General features: G+C 56.0%; 9 protein-coding genes across 9 annotated transcripts; 4 read left to right on the top strand and 5 right to left on the bottom strand.

Annotated features, from left to right (window-relative positions):
- Positions 1–137: 137 nt before the first annotated feature.
- Positions 138–1,239, bottom strand: B0H18DRAFT_1207931 (uncharacterized protein; the record flags this gene model as incomplete). Its single annotated transcript, XM_048036239.1, has 5 exons — positions 138–215; positions 276–438; positions 495–792; positions 844–1,036; positions 1,102–1,239. 5 exons carry the CDS (start codon positions 1,237–1,239, stop codon positions 189–191), a joined length of 819 nt encoding a protein of 272 aa, XP_047898017.1. The 3' UTR covers positions 138–188.
- Positions 1,240–2,385: 1,146 nt separating this feature from the next.
- B0H18DRAFT_601025 (uncharacterized protein) lies at positions 2,386–3,341 on the bottom strand. The gene is made up of 3 exons (XM_048038735.1): positions 3,079–3,341; positions 2,805–3,024; positions 2,386–2,753 (listed from the first exon to the last, which is right to left on the bottom strand). Exons 1-3 carry the CDS (start codon positions 3,199–3,201, stop codon positions 2,482–2,484), a joined length of 615 nt encoding a protein of 204 aa, XP_047898016.1. The 5' UTR covers positions 3,202–3,341; the 3' UTR covers positions 2,386–2,481.
- A 1,006-nt stretch (positions 3,342–4,347) lies between these two features.
- On the bottom strand, positions 4,348–6,471 carry B0H18DRAFT_981934 (uncharacterized protein). The gene is made up of 3 exons (XM_048044511.1): positions 5,242–6,471; positions 4,833–5,001; positions 4,348–4,775 (listed from the first exon to the last, which is right to left on the bottom strand). Exons 1-3 carry the CDS (start codon positions 6,085–6,087, stop codon positions 4,363–4,365), a joined length of 1,428 nt encoding a protein of 475 aa, XP_047898015.1. The 5' UTR covers positions 6,088–6,471; the 3' UTR covers positions 4,348–4,362.
- Positions 6,472–9,159: 2,688 nt separating this feature from the next.
- On the bottom strand, positions 9,160–10,302 carry B0H18DRAFT_981926 (uncharacterized protein). Its single transcript, XM_048044510.1, has 4 exons — positions 10,283–10,302; positions 10,153–10,226; positions 9,277–10,099; positions 9,160–9,215 (listed from the first exon to the last, which is right to left on the bottom strand). The coding sequence occupies exons 2-3, from the start codon at positions 10,178–10,180 to the stop codon at positions 9,438–9,440; spliced, it is 690 nt and encodes a 229-aa protein (XP_047898014.1). The 5' UTR covers positions 10,181–10,226; positions 10,283–10,302; the 3' UTR covers positions 9,160–9,215; positions 9,277–9,437.
- Positions 10,303–11,001: 699 nt separating this feature from the next.
- On the top strand, positions 11,002–12,143 carry B0H18DRAFT_928172 (uncharacterized protein; the record flags this gene model as incomplete). Its single annotated transcript, XM_048041669.1, has 3 exons — positions 11,002–11,058; positions 11,118–11,519; positions 11,583–12,143. Coding segments are annotated over exons 2-3 (930 nt in total), but the record flags the coding sequence as incomplete, so codon positions are not given.
- A 637-nt stretch (positions 12,144–12,780) lies between these two features.
- Positions 12,781–14,928, top strand: B0H18DRAFT_600953 (uncharacterized protein). The gene is made up of 5 exons (XM_048038733.1): positions 12,781–13,524; positions 13,577–14,084; positions 14,138–14,302; positions 14,376–14,828; positions 14,885–14,928. The coding sequence occupies exons 1-4, from the start codon at positions 13,050–13,052 to the stop codon at positions 14,788–14,790; spliced, it is 1,563 nt and encodes a 520-aa protein (XP_047898012.1). The 5' UTR covers positions 12,781–13,049; the 3' UTR covers positions 14,791–14,828; positions 14,885–14,928.
- Positions 14,929–16,768: 1,840 nt separating this feature from the next.
- B0H18DRAFT_1115148 (uncharacterized protein) lies at positions 16,769–18,303 on the top strand (the record flags this gene model as incomplete). The annotated part of the gene is made up of 6 exons (XM_048033222.1): positions 16,769–16,966; positions 17,027–17,207; positions 17,270–17,456; positions 17,514–17,557; positions 17,613–18,088; positions 18,151–18,303. 6 exons carry the CDS (start codon positions 16,769–16,771, stop codon positions 18,301–18,303), a joined length of 1,239 nt encoding a protein of 412 aa, XP_047898011.1.
- Positions 18,304–18,550: 247 nt separating this feature from the next.
- On the bottom strand, positions 18,551–20,077 carry B0H18DRAFT_600935 (uncharacterized protein). Its single transcript, XM_048038732.1, has 4 exons — positions 19,694–20,077; positions 19,533–19,638; positions 19,018–19,282; positions 18,551–18,960 (listed from the first exon to the last, which is right to left on the bottom strand). Exons 1-4 carry the CDS (start codon positions 19,902–19,904, stop codon positions 18,706–18,708), a joined length of 837 nt encoding a protein of 278 aa, XP_047898010.1. The 5' UTR covers positions 19,905–20,077; the 3' UTR covers positions 18,551–18,705.
- An 87-nt stretch (positions 20,078–20,164) lies between these two features.
- On the top strand, positions 20,165–21,829 carry B0H18DRAFT_981918 (uncharacterized protein). Its single transcript, XM_048044509.1, has 5 exons — positions 20,165–20,427; positions 20,478–20,667; positions 20,721–20,898; positions 20,972–21,078; positions 21,140–21,829. The coding sequence occupies exons 1-5, from the start codon at positions 20,302–20,304 to the stop codon at positions 21,559–21,561; spliced, it is 1,023 nt and encodes a 340-aa protein (XP_047898009.1). The 5' UTR covers positions 20,165–20,301; the 3' UTR covers positions 21,562–21,829.
- The last annotated feature ends 11 nt before the right edge of the window (positions 21,830–21,840 follow it).

Here is a 21,840-nt window from a genome sequence, read left to right as displayed (position 1 = left end):
GGGAGGTCCCTAGGTAAGTACCCGGTTAGGACATGAGGCAGAGTCACCTCATGGAAACGAGTGTTCGCGTGAAATGGGCAGTCGCGTAAATCACAAGGTCGTATTCTACATACATGAGTGCATGAGGCCACCTCCCAGTACCAAGTAGTGCATATTGCATAATACAGGTCATCCATCGTTTCAAATCGTCAGTTGTGCTCCGTGTTGGCTCGGTCCTACCACCATGTTGAACGTCATGAGTCAAGAAGGCGTAACTAGAATCGTACGAAGCTCACCTGCATAAGCTGCACAAACTCAAGGAAGAGGCCCCCATCTTCTTGCGCCGGGGCTCCGTCAGTTTGCTCCGCGTGCTGAGAACTCGCATGCGCCTCTCCAAAAGAGTTGCTGGCGCCCTTGCGCGCGGCCCGTCTCTGCTTCCCGTTTTCTCTTGCTGCCACACTGGCGGGAGACAAAGAAAGCGGTCTAGCTTTCGCGGGCTTAATCAACGCCGCCACTGGGGCAGGACGACTGGGGGCCGTGACACATGCTCGAGCGTTCTTGCGCGCGCCATGGTGGCCATGGCCTGCTCGGATAGGTTAGCGTAGCCGGGTTTACCAGTGTAAATAAAGCGGAAGACCGCGCTAGGACGATCCCATTCATCGGGGGTGGGTACCCAGCCACTGCTGTCTCCATCTAATGATGCTGCGAGAGCAGCGGGATTGAGCGTAGATAGCTCCGCGTCTGCGTCCGCGGGCTGAGCGGGTGCTTCGTCCTTGTAAAAACGGACTTCTATGAACCCTTTCGTCGCCGGATCTGCAAGCGCAACGCGTTATGGAAGTCGGCGAAGTCTATCTAACAACTCACCATCGCCGGGTGGAGAAACTTTAGGCCACTTGAGCACCTTCTGCCCTTCATGGATCTTGCGGTACGCTGTTGACATGCATATGCTCCCGCTCTTTCGAGCAAGGTATAGTGTTGCTCGTTCAATTGCACGGCCGTCGTGCGACGTGAAAACATATACATCCTCTCGGCTGCCATTGTGGCAGTCCAATCGGTGCTTCGGGGGTGATACGATGTCAATAATCGAAGCAACGGCACTCCAAAGCATAGGAAGGCTCTTACATGGTGAGCACCGTGATGCCAGTCAGCCTCAAGGTAGCAGCTAGCGACATTGCCGTGTACTTCGACGCCGTACTCCTCGAGGATCCCAGGAGTTTTTCCAACGGAGACCATTACCGCCTCGTAGTTGCGTAGCTGCATGCTGGCGAAAAGAAGGGACAGGACCGCCCACTCCGCAAAACACCCATGCGCACTGGTATATAAGCACCAGCGGCCTCGCAACGCTTTGGATTCCAGGGGCGCATATGGCCACAGTGGCCACAGGAACAAAGAAGCGGTGAGGGTGCCAAGAGGCTTGCAACAAAGATTATCGGGGCTACACGTGCTGGGATGGCCAGATTCCAGTTGGGGTCAAAGCATCTCGTCGTCATGCGCATTCTCCGCGACTCGGGGCCTATTCCTGTGTAGCGGAATCAGAATTGTACTGGCGGTGGAGGTATTCTGTCTATGAAGCAGCCTAGGAGAGCAGAAAGGCGGGGCGCGACCGTAAAGGTCGGAGATCACTGGACATTCAGAATTTAGCACGGTGCTGGCACGCCGTCCGAGTGAATTACCAGAAGTATCTTAGACGCCAGCGTTCAGTACAATAACCAAATTTGGGCATGATGGTAGATCTATGATAGTGGCAACGACGGCGAATACACAGATCCCCCGGATTTGGGTACCTAAAGGCAAATGTGACATCCATGTACGTACATTGTAGGCACACAGAAGGTGGCCACCGCACCACGCCAAATCTCGCCAAAGTCATCCCGATATGCCGTGACCCACCAGAGCCACTGCAGCTGGTGGGGAATAAGTAAGCGCAACGCGACGCGATGTTGAGTACTTCAAGTTGAGTGGCGCCCAAGATCGACATGGTCGTATATACCTCAATCCGAAACGAGTGCCTCATCGTGCAGCACACAAAAACATACGGGGACAGACTATGATTTGCATAAGGTACATAAGCGATAGCATACATCAAATGGCATACTACATATACAAGGAAGGGGCGACACCTTCACATGTCAGACGCCTTCATATAATGGAGAGTCTGTGCGAGTTTAACTCGATACCGCGCCAACTGCAAGTGGGCCTCAACATCCGGGTGTTGCTGCACCACCATGTCCAGGCGTTCCTGCGAAGGCTCGCCAGATCCACCTTCTGCCAGTGCGGGTCGTCCCTCAGCGCTGCCAGTGCCGCGTTCTGACCGAGCACCGACGACGAGGCGAGTTCCAGGCTTGATGGCGTGGTACCCATAAGGATGAGAAGCATCGTGGCGAGGGCCATGAGAGCGAGGAGTCGTCTGGCTCACCGGCACCGGACCGACCATCGGGGGCCTCACGTAGGGTTTCAGCGCAACGAAGGGGGGCAGCGTAACAGAGGGCACTGTCGGGGGATTCAGCGTCCTAGCACGCGCCATGGTCGCTGCAGACGGCCGCGCGGTCTCGTGGTGCAACAAGTCGCCTCCGTCCGTAACCACGAACCGGAACACAGTGTCCGGGTGCGCCCATACCTCGGGGTGGCCATCCAGTCTGCGCTGCCCTGCTTGGTCAGAGAGGCTGGCGCAGAGAGCCGTCCGTCTGCTAACGTGGCGTTTGCCGCCCGTGTGAGTGGCCCGACGTTGAAGACGCGGAGTTCGATGATGTCCCGGTTCGCCGCGAAGTAAGGGTCTACGACCATGGTCAACGGCGATGCTGTGACAAGTATGCCGTGTCACTCACTGCTGTGTGGAATCGTGATTGGCTTCAGGCGTTGCTCCTCTTTAGGACGCGCACCACGAGCATTGATTCGAAGGTCCACTTCTTCCGGGTCCGGGCATTGGCCCACAAAGCCCGCTTCCATGGGACCAAAATGGCACGAATTGCACAGGCTGTTTCCAGCGGCCGAGAGAAAGACACGGACGTCATGCCCAGTCGCATTCTGGAACGCGCACCTGTACGGCTGAGTGGCTCAAGGGTCAGCACCAGCCGGGGGGAGCACGGAAGTGGCACTTACAAAGGTACTTCCCGCGAACTCGACGTAACAGGACAGAACGTTGTCGTGTTCCTCGAACCCGTAATCGTCGTACGCCCCGTTGGGGCCTATGAGTCTGGCGCCGTATCGGGGTACGAATGACATGTTCGCGCGGTGGCACACTGGACTTGAAGCTTGAAGACCGTGCAGCCTGAGGGGATGTGTGTTCGGGGAGCATTCTCGTCGTCCAGCGCATTAAATACTGCGTGCGAAGCGGCAAGGCCATCTCGCTTGGTGTGGTCACAGCACGCTAGGACAACAGGGGCAAAGTCAAAGTCAAAGCAAACGTATAACATGAGGAGATCTCGATCGAGCCCGATCAACAGAGCTTCCTCGAGCGCGACACAATAGCCCGGCAATAGCCGACCAAAGCCAAAGCCAAAGCGCATTGCACGAGTGGTCCATAGCCTCCCATAGCAGACGCTGGCCAGTGCCGGCTGCATGGAGACTGTGAGTGGCCTACCAAGGGCTAGTAGGTCATGATTTCCTCGCCTCCGAGTCGGTTTGGCGATGATCACCGAACAAAGCGAACTGCAATCCCTAGTCGAGGTGCCTCGTGCAACCACAAAATAGCAGCCATAGGCATCGCAATGATTGGCAGTGGGAGGAAACAAGTGTGCTCGTTGGCAGGAGCAGGTCGAGTGGCGAGCCTCGTGCGACTGGCCGCTTGCTGGCCGCATTGCCAAATCGGCGGTATGCCTTATTTGGCAATTGCCGCCTGTCGGTCCGCCCGACCCGCCACCAACCAGCCACATACTTACCATACAGCCTGAGTATAGAGACCTTCCACTGCATATCAGAATAATCGATCAACGTTCAGACGGTTCCGTTCAACAAGCATCTCTGCTCGTGATATTGTAAGTACTCATCCGAGTCATCGACGTTTATGTTCTACGATAGACGGTACCACAGCCACAGCCACTGCCAACCAGGAGAGAAACCCGTAAGAGAGAAACTACTCGACGAATAATATACGAATAATAAGATAGCAAAAGCAGCCAGGTATGGGCGTGGAACCAGCTAAAAGAATGAATGAACGCGCGACGCGCGACGAAAAGCCCACACCAGATGTGAGCACGCTCCCGCGCTGCGAACAGCAGGCGGATGGCGCCGACGTAAGTACTTAGCTAAACACAACATGCAGAGTCCTTGCAGCCCAAATGTCAACCAAAAGAACCCCCGCCGATATGTAACGCAGGTCCGAAAGAAAATGCCCTCCGAGAAATCACGCAAGTGCAGCGCCAGATACCGTCGCTCACCCCTACCCTACCACACACCACTCACCCCAACCATCGCACTCACCACACAAACACTGATGCCGACGGCCGTCCACCACCTTTCCCCTCCGCTCCGCGCCCGCCCCGCCGCATTGCTTTTCACCTCCATCTCCTGCACGAACCCCGTGCCACATACATGGTTCGTCAGCACGGCCGCGGCCGCATACGTCTCCTGCAGGCCGCTCGTGTTCAGCCCATGGGTAACGTACTCCGCCATGACGCCCTGTGTGCAAGTGGAGCAACTTGGATCGCTCGCGTTCGGGAGCGAGGCCCCCAGCGGGAGCGTGTAGTAGTACGCGTCCGCGGGGTGCGCGCCGGCGCCGAACGCGGTCAAGTAGCAGTACGCGTTTGTGGAAGAGGCGAGGCACGCGGTCTCACGCAGGAGCGAGTAGGCTTGCAGGCCTATGGAGAAGAAGAGGCGGGGTTAGCAAGGGGAGGGGAGGGGAAGGAGGGACCTACCGAGGAGACTGCTCGCGGCGACTTCGTTGTTGGCTTCCAGGTCCGTCGCGCACGCGTCCTGGAGGGCATCCGCAAACCAGGCGATATTCGCGTCGCACTGGTCCACGCTGAGGTCCGTGTTGCACGTACCCCAGATGATGCTGTTCAACTCCGTGAGGTTGGACTGCGCCTGTTCGTGCATGTCAGCCATCCATACCACACACAATTATGGACCCAGAAGAGCAGAGAAGCAGACTATCGATGACGATGACGAGCCGGGAGAGATCTGCACATTGTCATCGGGGAGGTTGTAGATATGACTCTCGGCTCCTGCGTGCGATCAGAGCCCAGCCCAATATCGATCACGTCCCCGCCAACCATGGCCGGAACTCGCGGAACCCCGCACACACGATGGCTATAAATAACGCACCTCGAAGAACGCACTCGAGTGCTGCACAAGCATCGAGAAGGGCCTGCACTCGCGGAACGGCGCCGTCTGCGTCATGTTCAAGAAGAACTCGCGGCAGCCATCCGTCGAGAAGTTCGTCGTGATCCCCGTCGAGTCGAACGGCTGCGGGAAGGGCGTCGGGAGCGCAGGCGATTCCGAGGGTATGGTCGGTACCGCCCAGTTGTCGGTGGTCGCCGTCGGCGCTGCGCTCGAACCGGAACCCGTCACGGAGGCGGTCATGATGGACGTCGCGGTGGCTGAGGCAGAGACAGTGGATGCACTGTCAGACTGGGAACGTAACGAGGTCGTGCTCGCTGTTACCGAGCGAGCCCCCAGATCCAGCTCATACTCTACCTCCCGCTTGTCGTGACCCTCGTGGACGGTGCCCTGCCAGTCGAGTACCGACGCCGCAAGCACGTGCCATCCTTGCGCGGGCCCGTCTGGAGAGAGCATGTCGAGCACGGCAGGGTGCGCCATGTATCGCGTAGACAAGGTGATGACAATAAGGGCGACAGGCACGAACAGAATAGAGAACTTCAATCTTCGTGCGTTGCGACGTTTCTTCATGAGCGCGCGGAGCTGCGCTTCGTCGACACGGGCGTGCAGCTTCTCGAAGGTCACGGCGCCTGCACGGTCGTGCGTGGTCATACATGAGGAGGCGGGGGTCGGGGACGGGCTGCTGGAGCGGGAAGACGACGTCGCCGGGGAGCTCGATCGCGTGACGGCTAGGTAGGGCTCCGCCGGGATATCGAACGGACGTGCGGATCTGGCTTCATGGTGGCCACGATGCGTGCGGGGCGGGTCGGGCGAGGGCGGGGGCGTGAACATGAGCAATCGTTAGGGGAAGGAGGTAGACCTCGCGAGTGCGCGCGATGGGGCGCTGCTTGTTTTTGAACGAGTGTGATCCGAAAGGAATGGTGAGTGCGGGCTGGTCCGTTGATGCAAGCACCAACTCAGCACCTGCGAACAAAAGCAGTTAGTGTTCTGGAACGAACACGGGGAGAGGGAAAGGTGAAACCCGACCGCCGCCTCCGAGCGCAGTATGTAAGTAGAGTGCGGGAGAGCAGGGCACTCACAGACTTGAAGTTGGCAGGAGCGCTGAGACGAGCGGTGACTGCTGTTAAGAGCGAGCAGACGGTGACATGGGCGTAGCAGCGAAGTCTGTTGTCCCTGGGTTGCCCCCACGGGTGGAAGACGTCCGCGTCTCCCGGCGACTGTCCGTGTTCAGGAACGCAGTCTTCGACGCCAGTCCTGCCCAGCCAGGCCCAGGCCCCCGAGAACGGATTCGCTCCCTGCAGCCAATCAACGCGTCGAGCTTCACCTCGGCTACCTCGAGGCGCCTGATCTCGGCGCTACCTGCCTATCTTGGCGGTTTGCGTCCGGTCACCAGTGTGTCACACTGCCGCCGGGAACTGAGACTCGGATGTGCTCACAACACTGGCCCAGGGAGGCTGTGACAGGCAGTGCTATGCTGCGACGTGGTCCATGCGCTGCAGCAGTTCTGTCGCAGAACTGAAGGGAACACCCTGGAACACCGAGCGGTCAGACATGGAAGTCCAATGCAGAAACGGAACGTACTGTAGCGAACCCCACAACCCGGATGGGGGTGTGACGTGTGACAGGCTGTACACGATCCGGCGCAGCGGCGGGGACGCGTGTGACGTGTGATGCGCCCCCCGGATGGCGGTCTTGTCGCTGTGCCCGCCGCAGGCGCCGCTCCTAGCGCCTAGCGACAGTGTTGGCGCCGGCGGCGGGGTCGGGTGTGACGAGTAACATGACATCCTCGCCGCGGCGGGCGGCGGGCTTGTGACGCGTGACATCCGGGTTGTAGGGTTCGCTACAGTATACAATCTCGTCATCGACAGATGGATTCAGCCCAGAATAGCACAGCGGCGTTCTTCGTAAAGGGAATGTGATGCAAGGCCACATCTTACGTACCGGTGGGGACAGTGTGGTCGTATATCACCTTGCGCGAGCTTCGAGCACAAGCATCTGACAAAAGCTGTTGGATCAGACCTGGTTCAAGGTTTCAGACATGTGAGAGACTGAAGAGACTGATCGCGGGGTACAAGAGGAGGCCGAAGTCCCAATCCCCGCTAAACCCGCTGTCAGATTTCGGCGCCTCACGGCGTCCGTAACGCAAGAGTGCATTGACAGGACGATCAGTGCTTCATTGACCCCAATCTGACGTGCTGTCAGAGAGTCATTCGGCGACGGAGCGCTCGAAGGGAGAGAGGACGGCGCCGGAGAGTCGTAAGCACGAGAGGGCGAGAGGCGGCGAAGGTTGGGACTATGCGAGAGAGAACTTACTGTAATGAGGGCAACGTACTTCAGCTTACGACTTCCTGATCTCGATGGCGAAGCGTTCACCCGCGCGAAGGCGACGCATCGTCAACTTGAATTCAGGGGCGCGAGGGTGAGACCGCGTACATGAAGGCGCAAGTGACACGAACGAGGAGCGGACGAGCGGGCGAGCGGGCATGCAACGAGCGGGCGTGCAGCGAGCGGGCATGCGGAGAGCGGACGAGCGAGAGTGTCGAGCGGGGGAGAGTTTGGATAGGGAAACGGACACTTGAGCCCGGTTTAAGTACATGCAGCGCGAGCGAGATACGATAGAAACAAAATGTGGCAGGGAGAGACAGCGAGAGATATAGACTTTCGAAACCGAAATCTGACAAGGGAAAGAGACTCGAGAATACGCGTGATGGACGAGAAGCAACGTGATGGTTGAAAGACGAGCATTCGACTTGACAGAGAAGGAAGGTTTGTTGCCCGATATGGTAAGCATCGTGAGCGCCCGTCCGGAGCGTTGGACGTCTGTTGACTCTCCTTCCGGCATCGAACAACGAACCCGTGCGACGATGGCAGCTGGTACGTGAGCTGGAATCCCACCAGGACCTTGCGGCGCTCAACGTCACAGCGCCCGTCCGAGTTGTCCGGGAAGCACTGCACTGCTAGAATATTGTGGCCTCGCTCCAAACGCGGCAACTTGAATGCAGAATTCGGGCCACCAGATCAATTGATTGATGGACGCAGGTGAGTTCGATTCCAGACTGCAGTACGACGTGAGTACTCCGACTCGAGTCCGGAAACTAGACAGCCTGAGGTCTCGGACAATTGCGTACTGCATCGAACTAGTGGGTACTACCTGATACACTTCAGGTGCTTGTTGTTGTTGTTTCCTTTTATTGTCACTGAGGGCGAAGCCCTAGGTAGACAGCTTCAGGTGCTTACCGACCATTAATATTGAGGCCTTACATTCCGATCAAGGTATCATAACTTCCACCACATTTCTATCAAACAGTCTGTTTGGCTAATTTGGAACTCTTCTGCAGTCTATCACGGACACCAGGATACTGCCGGGTCATAGTGCATGTACCTCACCGACGCCCTGGACCGCCCCGAGCGCGAGCTTCACAATGATGGCACTGGGCAGCCCGCGACAGGACTTGGACGTGTACAGTTGCGGTCCTACCCGCTACCAGTCATAGGCTTTCGCGCCACATCTCGGACTAGTGGGTAATCACGGTATGCGAAGACGTGGCTATTGTGCCCACCGACAAGTTGTGGTACGTATACGCGGGTCTGCCTTGGCGGTAAACTCTACGTTCGTTGGAGGGTGTCGGCGACGGCTTGGTGACGCGGCCATGCTGTAGGTTCAAGCTGAGACTGACCACCCTTTCCGAGCCGCCCAAGAAGCGGCGCGATCAAGTTCCCACTGCTGCATCCACATGTCCGAAAGCTGCGCGATGTTTCTCCTATTCGGCAGTCGATATGCCCCCTTCTCTCCGAAGAACCCGGCGATGGCCGCACACCGTGACGTCTTGTCGCTGGTCGTTTAAGGGGCCCGCAGCTGGTACACAAGGACCTTCCACCCACACTCGGTCGGTCGAAATGTTGTCCACGAAGAACGCCCCACCCACAGCTGCAGACCTGATCCCTTTCTTGGACCAAACGTACGTTCGCGTTCGCATGTCCACTGACATGGGATAGGCTTCCTCACAGTTACATGCATAGCGTTCCTCAGGCATACTGTCAACTCGCTGCGAGTCGTGAGTACTACTCAGTGTATTATCTAGCGAACTATGCTTCTGACTCCGTTCACCGAGCCACGTTTAGTGCTGATCATCTACGAGCACTTGGCTCTCCCCAACCTACTGGTTCCTCCTACAGATATATCACATAGTCATCTGCCTCAGGATTAGGCATTCAACTGTGACCTCACCTTTGGCGCGCGCAACGCGGATATACGATTGGACAGAGAATGTCCGTGGAGTCCCGCACGACCGCTGATGCGCGGCGCGATGATCTGTGCGCTCTCCGTGCGTGGCTCGAGGATGTATTGTGGAGTAGCGATGAGCAGTCGAGGACAACACTGAGCGACGCGCCCAACGGACAACTGGAGAAGATGTGATCTCAGGCGCTTCGCGGATGCTAAATAGGTTATTTTTCTCCGAGGGCCCGGCCGTTCGCTTCGCCTCCTCATCGGACATGACAGCCCACCGTGACTGCACAGGTTGAGACGGGCCCACCTCTTTGACGAAGGGGAGGGCGGTCTTCCACTGGCAGCTTGCCTCGCGGTACTTGCCACCGGCATTACTTTGAACACGCACAACACGCACATAGGGTACGTAGCCTGCTGCCTTGCCTCCTTCGAAGTCTCGCGTAAGTATGCCTTGAGGCGGACGGGACACCGAGCGCCAGCTGTCGTCGTTCATTTCAGCCTCCCAATCACTACAAAAGGACTCAACAGGTGGATCTTGGACTTTTGACACGACCTCCGAGCCACACAATCGAGGCTTTGGCCACAGAACCAGGGACACGAGTGTCTTCGTTCGACGTAAGTGGCCTTGCACACTTGCGAGGTCAACGTGCACAACACATGCATGACAGCTCTCATACCTGTCTCGACAATATCCATTGCTGCTGCTCAATCACACGACGCCGGCGGGCTCTCGTCGATGATGGTACGCATGCAGTTGCCCCTCAGTGTGTGTTGTGCGTTGACGAAGACTACGCACAGGCTTCCGTATGCCTTGATCCGATCACAATTTCCCTATACTTCGGTACAATGTTGCCCCCGGCACTGGATAATTCGTAACGGCGTCAAGGTGTCATCGCGCAACAGTATGGCATGTACCTTCCCCTTTGTGTTACTCTGCGAGCCTGCCCGCATCCTTGCGAACTTAATGCTCAGTGATTTTCAGATCTATTGAGCACTAGAGTCGCGACAGCTGTGAGGCCTCGCGTTAGCAATGTGCAGCCATCCTCGGTGTGCTGCGAGTTCTGTGAAAAGCTTCAACTTGTCGCGTGTCTCCCACCCTGACCTACATGAGGTTTTCCGTCCTCGTCCGCCATACATAACTAGCTATCTTTCACCCTGCCTCGTCCTCTACTAGCTCTCTCCGCCCACTTCCATCCATATACGCCTGACTGATTACCGTCCGACGCCGTCATGGGCTCACCCGAGGTGCGCACCGCCGTTCTTCCTTGGCACAGCGGGAAAATTGATTGTATCTGTTGTATTCGTGGTTTGTAGGAATCACTGGTGCATTCGGTTCCCGGAGAGAACGCAAACACTCCCGACCCCGATGCGACGTCGTCGCCAGAGTTTGCCATCCGTCGAACAAGTTCTATCGAAAACGGCGGCTCTGAAGCTAAATTATCAGTGAATACCAACAGAGTTGAACGGCGACCAGGATCATTTACCTCTATACGCAGGCATGCAAAGCGGTCGGGGCGGGCACTGCGGGTGCCTCCTCGTCCCCTCATGACACTACGCCTGCAACTCCAAATGAGGTGAGCGTGATCAGTGATCATTCAACTGCATGTCAAGGACCAGGTCTGACTGTCATAAGAACGGTTCGGATGAGCGGTCGGATGCCAGTGGAATGAAGCATTCGCCTGAGTCGGCAGGCCACTCGGCGAAGGATGCGACGACGCCATCGGAGATGGAGACTGTTCTGACCAAAGTGTTCGAGAAGTTTATGACACCGCGGGAGCTGCAAACGCCGTCTGTCACGATGGATGAAACTGCCTGGTTCAACATGTTCGAGAAGTTTATGAAGGCACGGGAGCCGCCACCACCGTCGGTCACGATGAACGAAACTACCTGGTCCAAGGTATTCGAAAAGTACATGAAGCCGCGGGACCCGCAAAAACCTGACGAAGCTTGGCCGGTACTAGCGAACGAGGTTTGGTCCTACGAGGAGGAGCGTATAGAACGATGGCGAAATGAAATCAACACGCTTCTCGTTTTCGTAAGTCGTGTCCATGCTTTTATGAATGTGACGGCTTCATGCTAATCTACCTGTACTACCTAGGCGGGCCTGTTCTCTGCCGTTCTCACTGCGTTCGCTTGCCAGTACTACGCCGTTTTGCTTCCACCGCCTGACTTCAACACGATGATCCTCGAGCGCATATCAGTGCAGTTCGGTAATATGTCGAGCAACCCCGACGTCGCACCGGCCAGCTCTTCGTCGCCGTTCCCTCCTGCCCCCCCTGCGCCCCGATGGATTGCTATGTTGTGGTTCGCATCACTGGTCTTCAGCCTCGGTGCTGCGTCAGTCGCTCTCGCTGTCAACCAATGGTTGAACTTCCACGCGGAGCAATCGGGATTGCGGACTACAGAGCAGAAGGTTCTGACCTGGCAACTCCGTCGGGACGCCCTTAACAAGTGGAAGGTGGAGGGCATCGTCAGCCTCCTTCCTTGCCTGTTGCAGGTGGCCCTCGTCTTATTCCTCATTGGGGTTGTGGGCTATATATGGGTGCTCGGACCCGACATCGCCGTCCTGAGCACAGTGCTCGTCGGCATCTTGCTAGTCTTTCTAGTAGTCACGTCGGTGTTACCTGCATTTGTTCATTACAGCCCGTACAAGTCGCCCCAAGCATGGTGGATATGCGGGGCCTGCAGACGTGCACGGTGGCTCCTCCTAGTGTCCTCAGCTTTTGGTCTCAGATGGTTCCGGCAATGGTGGTGTTCTTCGATCAAATCCACAATCCCGGAGCCCAACACCAGCTTCTGGTCACGGTGGCAACCCTGGGGACGTCTTGTACGACAATCCATCATCAGCTGGTGGCAAGCCCATGTACAACTCCTCTTCAAGTTCGTGATTCAGTGCCCGCACCAGTGGTGGGCCAGTCTCAATGGTGAGTTACACAAACTACATTGCGGAAGACTTCAGTGTCGCAGACTGATTTTGTCATTTCTAGTAGAGGAGCTCTTGAAGAAAGCTTCAGACAATCTTGTGTATCTACAAGATCTCTCGAAGACATCCGACTGGTTGGCGCACGAACAGTTGTGCCTGGGTGGCAAGATTACCCACAGCGAAGAAAACGAAAACTCACTGTTTTCGGACATCTATACCATTGCACAGGATACAGACGTTCTTCGCGCAATGGCGACCTGCGTGCGAGCGATGCCTATCGCCCGAGCCATCAAGAATGTGATGGAAATAAGCAAAACCGTTGCCGCCGCCTTGTCGGAACCACATGGTTCACGTTCACGAGCGTCCGGGCCCTCTCGTTCTGCACCTGGCGATCAAGTACTATCCGACGATTTGGACAGCACCGCCTTGACAGGTGGCATGTTGCTGTACACGTTCAGTCGAGCACGGATCGAATTCGGCGACTGGGCCAAGACTCTCGATGTGGACTCAAACCGCCGTCTCTTGATTCCATTTGCCCTTTCCATGCCTTTCGACAACGGGATCGAGGCGTGTAGGTTATTATGACAGCGTTTAGATGACCTACCTATACCTCATCCCCCACAAATCGAAGCCGTGAAGGAAATGGGCAACGCCTTGGTCGCGGTTTTGTCGAATCATCAGTATCCACTTTCAAAAGCGTCCGAAGCCTCTTCTCTGCCATCTGGTAATTCGTTGCAACATGACGACTCAGTCGGCACCACTATCAACTCAATAGGTTGCATGGTGCTGGACACGTTTATTCAAGCACAGACAGACGACGACGACGACAATCAGGCCCTCCATTCGGACTCTGACTATCGCATGTTAGCCGGACTGATCCGCGCTATGCCTCTCGCCCATGGAACCAAGGCCTGCATGAGGTTATTCCAGCATTTACACAACGATCAACTGTCCACGAAAAAAAGAAGAGCCACATTGGATGTTGTACAAAACATTTATGTGACCCTCGACTTCCTCGCGGAGGATAGCGGTTACTCGCCGCGCCCCGGGATGCAGGACACGAGAACACACGACTGTGCACCGCACACCGAGCTATATCGTCTGCGCGACGTTCAAGGTAAGTCAACCATCTGCTTTACAAAGTACATAAGCTGATGTTTGCTATATAGACTGGGAATACATGCAGACTGCACTCACGACGGTATACGCATGCCGTGACTCTGTGTCCACCATTGAAATCGCGACGACTGTTTTGGCCACATGCATATTGTCCGTCAAGAAGGAGCACACATTGCCATCCGAGCCGTTGAGGGGAGCTTACCTGGCCGACATGCTCCAACAATTCGACAAGCACTTGGCCACCCTCCGCCGCAAGGAGATGCAAGACACTGTGAAACAACTCCCTTTTGCGGCCGTTTACAGACTCGATTGGGTGTTGGCTTACATCACCTATGACATCTATTGGTCTTTAGATTCGCCCGAGATTCGCCGGAACGCCATGAAATCCGCAAATAGCATTGTGCGGCGACTCCAATGGCTGCTGGAGTGCAACGAGTGGATGTCGCCTGGGACGGTCACGGTCCAAGAGCTGCCTGTCCTCGTCGACTTGCAAGAGTACGTGGATTCGGCACAATGGCGCCTGAGACGAGTTCGCATAGACCCCGAACTTGAAAGATGGTCAGTCACCTTCGCCGCTCAGAATGTCAAAGACACACTGACACTTGCAATAGTACAGAATGGCTCGAATGCACTGCCGATGAGCCCCAAGGCCAAGGCGATCGACGCGTCGACTCCCCGCACGCGGCTGACCCAGCGCCTACATCGGAAGCTGTGGACGAGCAGGACACACCGGAACAGCGAACGGACAGTCCGATACGATCTATAGTGCAATTCGTGTAAGCGGTGAACCTAACAGCCCGCCCGCCCAATTGTCGCTGACCCTCTCTCTACCCGTGGCATCTGGCACAGATTGAGACGGACTGCCGTGCAGGAACCCGATGTTGAGATGCGAGCCGTGGATACCAGCCCGAGCGCAGCACCAGATGTGCCCGGTACGACGGACACCGCACCTCCAGCTGCCAGCAGGGCACCGCTGGTGACCGCGACGACGCTCGGCGAACAGCCGCAGGAGCAGTTCGCGGCCCAGACCGGATTAGCGCAGTCCCTAGACTACATCACCCCGCAAGCAGACGACTCGGAAGTCTCACGCGGAGTAGCTGAGCATGGCGCGGACGCGGACGAAGGTCGTAAGGGCGGATTCACAGGCACGACCGAGCACGCGGATGAACATCGAGGCAGCAACGCGCGTCCGAGTCAGGAGGGACTAGCTGCACCGGGCGACTCGCATTCCGAGTCGGCCAGCCACAACGCAAACAGCGGCTGATGAGGAAGAGGGAGGATGGTGGCATCCACGGCGGACGTGTACGTCGTGCGTTGCTGTTCAGACTATCATCGCCGAATGCTGACGTTCACCGCAGGCGGACAGTTTGGACCGTTTACGAGCCGTGACGGATGATAGACGAGTCTCTCAGTGCACGGACAATCTCTTGTATTGAGATGGGCTGAATTTAGGTCGTATACTCTTCTCGGTACGGCTGTTCGTGATGGCTTTTGTAAGTTATGGTCTCGGAGATCTTGATGCATACGGGCTTACTGTGTTTTATGTTCGCCGACCTGATTGCCTGGAGCTTCCGCAAACGATGTATTGTTGTCTCATGTCTCTATCATGTTGTGTAGTAGTTCGTTCGATACGAAATCGCCTTCCATACATCTGCTTCGAATCGTTGTTGGGATTATCGTACCTCAATATAATACGCGATGTTCCGTCGAGAAAATTGCGAGAAGCGAGAGGGGGTATGAGTGACAGAAAATCATATCACAATTCCAAACATACTTCGCGATGTCCTTTACATCTACTGTGGCTCCGCATCCACTGGACGATGCCTGCAGTCCTGTATGCCGCCCTCCGATCGCATAGAAGCATACCCTACTCACCGTCTTGTCCCTAGTCGTCGCCGCTCTCACGAGCCTCCCAAGCAACTCGGAACCCTCCCATCTGGTCCGGAATTCATACCTGGACACCTGGCGGAAGGGCGCCACCTTTTTCGATGCCACACGAGGGCTGTGGCTACGCTCCAAACGCGGTGAGCGGGACCCGGGCCATCAGTTCGAGTTGGCTGACGCAGGTGAGTTCGGTAGCAAGACAAGTCTCGTACAATTGCACACTCCATCGAACGAGCGGTACCGCGGTTAGGGACCTGATCAATAGGCACTTGAGATGCTCACCATTGACTCAGTGGACCGTCCATCTGACACTCGGGGAAGAGCACAACCTCGGCCGCTGGTCATAAGTGCCACGCACGACTTCAAGTTGCCAGAGTCCAGAGACACATTCGCTCGGAAAGCGCTATGGCCGAAAACCGACTTCATCCCTTCTCTAAGTCCGACGACAGACTACCTTGGCAATCGTCAATACGGAATGAAGCGAGTCCACCAACTGCGAGAGCGATATATTTCGTCCCGTCCTGCCGGCGCGGTGTCACCTTGCTTTACTGTGAGCAGAGTTCGTTGCGAGTGCTCCGACAAAGACAAAAGCAGTACACTGAGCAAAAGAATCGGGACATTCACAGGGAATCGTCGATTGAGCGAGCTAACGCAAGATTATGCATGACACGTACTGTATATCCGCTAAATCAATGGCAACCGTGAGATATATGGATCATTTATAAGGTCCCATTGAGAGTGAACGGTCTCCGAGCTCGAGGAACACTAGTACTGGCTAACCCGTGGTTCTGTGTGGCGTTTCTCGGGCAGCACTGCAGTACTGCAGTCTCAGTCGGCAATGAAACAATCCGGAGAGGAGCGCGCTTTGCTCTGGTAGTCTTATACAGCTGCATATTTTTCACGTCGCGGAAAGAGAATCAGTCAACCAGCGGTGCCGGTGAGCGTGAGTGGTACAGGGTCGCGGTCGACGTCTGACTTTCCACGTACGGTCACGCGCGGGCAGCTGGATGTGACAGATCAGACCATGTGATACGTGACACAGCGCGTCTCAACGCGCACGACTCGGACTCGGAGGCCGCAGTCTTCGACAAGCCTCATCGCCTACCGTACAATAAGATGACTCTGATATGTCCTGCTACATCGACTTGACAAAGAATGACCCTCGCGTGTCAATGCGACCCTTGTGAGTGGCAAGTCGGATGTAGTACTAGCTGAACCCACTGCCAGTGAGTGGCAAACCGCAGTGGCAAGAGCATAATGCAGCCTCCAACATCGAATGATGCTCATTGTCCCCCTTTCTCGCCGTCCTCCCCTCCTTGTACGAATACTACGACTTGACACCGTCGTTTTGACCCTCGATGCGTTTTCAAAGCGACGTCCCCGATTCCAGGCTCCCCAGCGGAACGCTCCAGACCCATTCAGCCGCAGACTACGACTACGACTTCTATATCGAGTGCGATGGCGCGCGAATCGACGAATACTACGTGAAGAAGGAGTGCAACAATATTATGTCTTGTTTCGTCGCGAGCGTGCAAGGAAAGGCGAGTCCCACCCCCGTGCGCTCGTCAATCTGCATGTAACGCCACTCACCACTGCTGCTTTCCCGGCACCGACAGGAGCACCGCCTGCGGTGCAACAACAAGACGAACTGGTGGCTCGCAGTGCAGTGCAGCATCGACGGGCGATGCATCGTCGAGAAGTGCGGGTGTCCGCCGCTGCAAGACAGCCCGGCCTTCCAGATGCGCGCGGGGGTGAACCTGATCCTGCCCTTCCTGTTCAAAGAGGTTGCCCTTGCCTGTGAGTGCGCTGCTCCCACATACAGATGGCCAAACCTCACCGTGCGCGGGCTATGACACTAGCCCCCGACATACAATGGATGGTCCCGGATCCCAGCCACCTCGGCCTCATCGAGCTTCGCGTGTGGCGCTGCAGAGCGGGGCAGGCGCGTCCTTGGCCACACGACTACGTGCAGTCCTCCGTCGACGCAGCGCTGTTCAAGTATGCAGTCTTGGTGGGCGAGCAGAGTAAGGCGATGCACTGCACAGTGTAAGACGAGCGCCTCTCTCGCGCTGAATTTGGCTTACGCAAGAACTGCCCCTGTAGACTCGGTTCGCCAGAGCCTGTGCTTGACAACATCCCGACCGCGAGTGAGCCAGTGGATCCTCCGGAATACCCTTTCGCGACATTCCGTTTCCAGTATAGACCACATCGTGCGTGTGATCCAGTTCCTCGGCCAGCCCATGAGCAGTGTACTCAACCATGCGTCGTTCCCAATAGATATGCTGGGATCAATACGTGCAATGACACGGCCGCTAATCCCTCAGCCGGTCGCTCCGACGCCCGTGAGGCTGCACCACGGCCAGCTTCAAGGGCCATGGCCTCAGGCCCCCGGTCAATACGTGCCTCGTCTCGGGAGCAGCGGCCCCCATTTCCAGGCCGGACCGTCGCAATATGCACCAGTCGCACCCGCTGCGTCCCGGCCGAACAGTATCAGCAGTGTGGGCAGCTTAGCCAGCGCGGGCCCGTATCCCTTCCAGGCGCCGAGTCGCGCAGGGAGCATCTACGCACCCTCTGAGGCCCAGTCCATCGCAGTGCGGCCTCCGAGCAGCAAGCCGTCCATCGGCGTCGACGGAGACCAAGATGAGGACGACGACGACGCTGAGGTGCGCTCGTTGAAGGTGCGCAGCCCTCTGAATTTCGCTGGATGGGTAAGACACGGCTGACGGGGCACGGCGTGCAGACCGAGATGAAGGTGATAGGCTTGCAGGTGGAGGAGATGTCTGAGGACATGAAGGTTATGAAGAGGCAGCTGGACCGGATCGAGGCGAAGCTCACCCGCATCGTCGACCGCCCCTCGCTCGTTGCTCGGACGCAGCCTGCAAACAGCACATAAAACCGTTGTTGATGCCAATAGGATGTTGTTTCCGATCCGGACGCCGAGGGCCAGTGCGTCTCCCCGTCTAGTCTACTTTACTCTATGGAATTTGACTCAAATAGTGAAAGTCTCGTTGAATAGCACGTATGCTCATAGGCGGTACGTGGTACTTATCCTGTAAGCCGACGATTATTCCGACGTTGGTTGAGGATCGCATGATCGGACATGGATAATCTGTTGCGGTAGTAACCACAATGTGATATACAGGTTGTATTGTCAAACGGCATGCTATACGCTTTCACTCACCCTCAAATGTACCCTTCGCACTCAGCCGGCGCTGGATGTACTTCGTCACAGTATACATGAGCCAGCAGTCCACTGTCAGAAATGTCCAGTAATACAGATCTATGCGACTAGGCATCAATCGACATCCCCTCCACGCGCACCCACCACCTCATCTTCGTCCACCGCCTCGATAACGATACACCAAAAGACCCGGCCCCACGGCTCACTATGCTCGTCGCCAGGATGCAACCGCTCGCAGCACACGAACGGCACGCGCTGTCCGTCCCAGTACTTCATCATGTCAATCGTGATGCCGCCCGGGAGCCGGAGCTCGACGCCTTGCGGGCTGAAGCGCAGATAGTCGTAGCAGAAATCGGCAGTGATCAGGTCCTGCGCAGACGCGATGCTGTCGGTACGGCCGCAGAGGACATGAATGAGCGTGCGTACCTCGGGACCGAACACGACTTCTTTCCTGCGAGAAGCATCTTTGAAGAACGTACGACGCTCGCCAGACGCGTCCGTCTTCTTCGCACTGGCTGGCTGCAGCTGGGATATATCGTCGCCAATGAGCGTCTCGGCTGGGAAGGACGGTACGTCTTCAGGACCGTTGATCCTCTTGTGCTCGAGGTGGGGCATCGTCGAGATGAGCGGCGAAAGGGCCCATGGCTTGCTGCTGGACGCGAGGTCCTGTTCGAGGGTAGGGTCGACGAAGCTACGTGGAAAGAGTGAGCACGTCATTGACCGTCGCGCATACTGTATCTGGCCGGGATCTCGGCCGAGTTAGGTTACGAGTCTGTGAGTCGAGTACCTCACACTCATGCAATATGTACACGAGCAGGTAACATATGGATCGTGTGGTTGATTGTGCGAAATTGTTGAGAGGGAGTCGAGCAATGCTCAGGGTGGCCGAGATCCCGGTCCGGCATACATATTATATTATGACTACGAGGATGGCGACGTACTTCATGAATTTCAGAGCAGCACTGAATCCCCACGGGAGCTTCAGTGGTCGTTCAAAGACGTTGCCGAAGAGAACGTCGTCTGCGGAATACTGCTTAGAAAATCTACCTATCCGTAGAGTCGGTTCAGTTTCCGATACTTTTCTGAGAACAACGCGGCTCACCTTGTACCTGGATGCTCCATGTTACGCCCGTCCGCTTCTCGAAGTAGGCACTGTCACTGACGTCCCCGCTCGGGTCTGCAAAGCCTTTGATATACGCTGCAACTTTTCCCTGAAATACATCGCTCTTGAATTCCACAGCTCTGTCCGAGTTCGCCTCAATCGGCGTGAGTTCGTCGAGAGACGGCCCAGCGAGGATGCGGAGACGAGGCATGGCGCAGTGAAACCAATTGCCGTCGAGAGGACTAGTCGTCTAGTAATATTTCTACTGATATTCGCAGGGTTGAGGCTGGCCGCAATGCACCAGGCGAGAGAGTCGGAGAGCGGGTGAACCGGGAATATGGTTGCATGGCGAGCGGGATGGTTACCGTACTGCTTCTTTGGCAGCACGGACGTCAGTGTAGCACGGCAACACCCGAGGTGGCGGCATCTCCTTTCTGGGATGCCTATGTCGGGTCACCGCCGCGGTAGCCACATTTCCATTGTTCCCGTTGGCTGCCACTCATTCTTCCAGCCATTTGGAAGACTCGTCCGGCTCTCCTTCTGCTCGCGTGTTACTCATATACGTATGTTCTACGCGTTGCTCACACAATACTCGAGTACTGTCAGACATGCGTAGAGGGCCGAGCAATCTCGAGGTGTATATCAAGAGCGATGGCCGCGAATTGCCTGAATACCTAGTGGAAACCGTAGACGACAAGACACTGGCGTGCTATATTCCTAGTGAGGTTGGAAAGGTGCATAATGCGTGTCTCTTCTCAACTGCTCCAAGACTGAGTAACTACAGACATTCGAGATCTGCTGGCGCGGAGACACCACACACGACTCACACATGACATGGCTGAAGTTCTATGTCGATGGTCAACACGCTGGCGGTGCAGTCTCTCGCCTCCGTGCTGTCGAGGATAGTTATTGGGGCATCAGATGCGCGAAAAACCAGCGAAAACCGTATACTTTCGCCTCCTTGGCAACGACAGGTATGGATCTTGAATTGAAAATGCCGCCCCTAATCTGCTAACTTACTTCTTAGATGACGATGCTATTGGTGTCAGCTCAGAAGCCCGGCCAGGCCTTGGCACTATTGAAGTGCGGCTCGCCCATGTAATCAAACTTGGTAGTAGCCAGGCGCGCAGCAACGACAGTACAGATAAGTTCAAGCTTGGAATTGTGCACGAAAAAAGCAAGAAAATGGGTATGCAATGCGTCTCGTGAGTGGAACCAGCCTTACGAAAAGGGTTTTCGCGCACGCAACTTAACGACAACATTGGCCTGAATCTACAGGCTAGGAGATGCTCGCAAATGCGATAACCTACGCAAACAGCCTGTAAAGTTAGTCAATGCGCAGGAACCCTTTTATTCATGCTTCATCTTCCGCTATCGCTGCAAGGGTGAGTCGTATCATGAATCCTGAGACCCCAATGCTTGTAAGATTTACGCATACACATGCAGATTTTCTGCAAGCCGAGGGAATATTGCCCTTAGATGACAGACCTGAACGCAAGCGTCGAATCAACCGATCGCCTTCGAACGCTGCTGAAGCAGGACCGAGTCACAAGAGGGCAAGAGTTACCACGATCTCTGCAACATCAACAGCCCCGCATGAAGACGACCAGTTATCTCCGGCTCATTCGGCTGAAGACATCGATGCGATTCAGAAGGAGCTTAACTCGGCGCAGGGGCGCGTGCAGGCACTCATGGGCAAGCTACAAGCTATGGAACGCTCTGGTTCGTCTTCGATCGTCAAGAAGGAACGACTAGACCTGGACGAGGATTCCATTACATCAACCCATGATAACATCAAGAAGGAATGCCCCATCGTCGGTCTTGATATTCATGGCAGTGTCATCGACTTGACGTTGGACGAGGAGTGAAGTAGTTCTGTCGAAGCACTATGATCACTGTACGTACCTACTGATACGTCGTTGATGGGGGAGTCTTGACCGTGGAAGACGTTGTGTCTCGTGCTTAATTAATCCTGAGTGTCAATTACCATATGTCCGAGGGGCGGACTTTGGCACATTTCCGTGCTCAATGGCGTACAAGACGCATACAATGTCAATGATATGGTAAGATTACGTCGAGAAGCGGTCCACTGGTCGCCTCCGATGGGCTTCATCGCATGCCTTCAAGTTCAGTAGTACTCGCACCTT

The sequence above is a fragment of the Fomitopsis serialis genome (genome assembly GCF_022376445.1).
Source record: "Fomitopsis serialis strain Sig1Antser10 chromosome Unknown B0H18scaffold_7, whole genome shotgun sequence".
NCBI lineage: Eukaryota > Fungi > Basidiomycota > Agaricomycetes > Polyporales > Fomitopsidaceae > Fomitopsis > Fomitopsis serialis.
The sequence above is the reverse complement of the archived record's forward strand: the minus strand, read 5'-3'. Positions and strand labels throughout refer to the sequence as shown.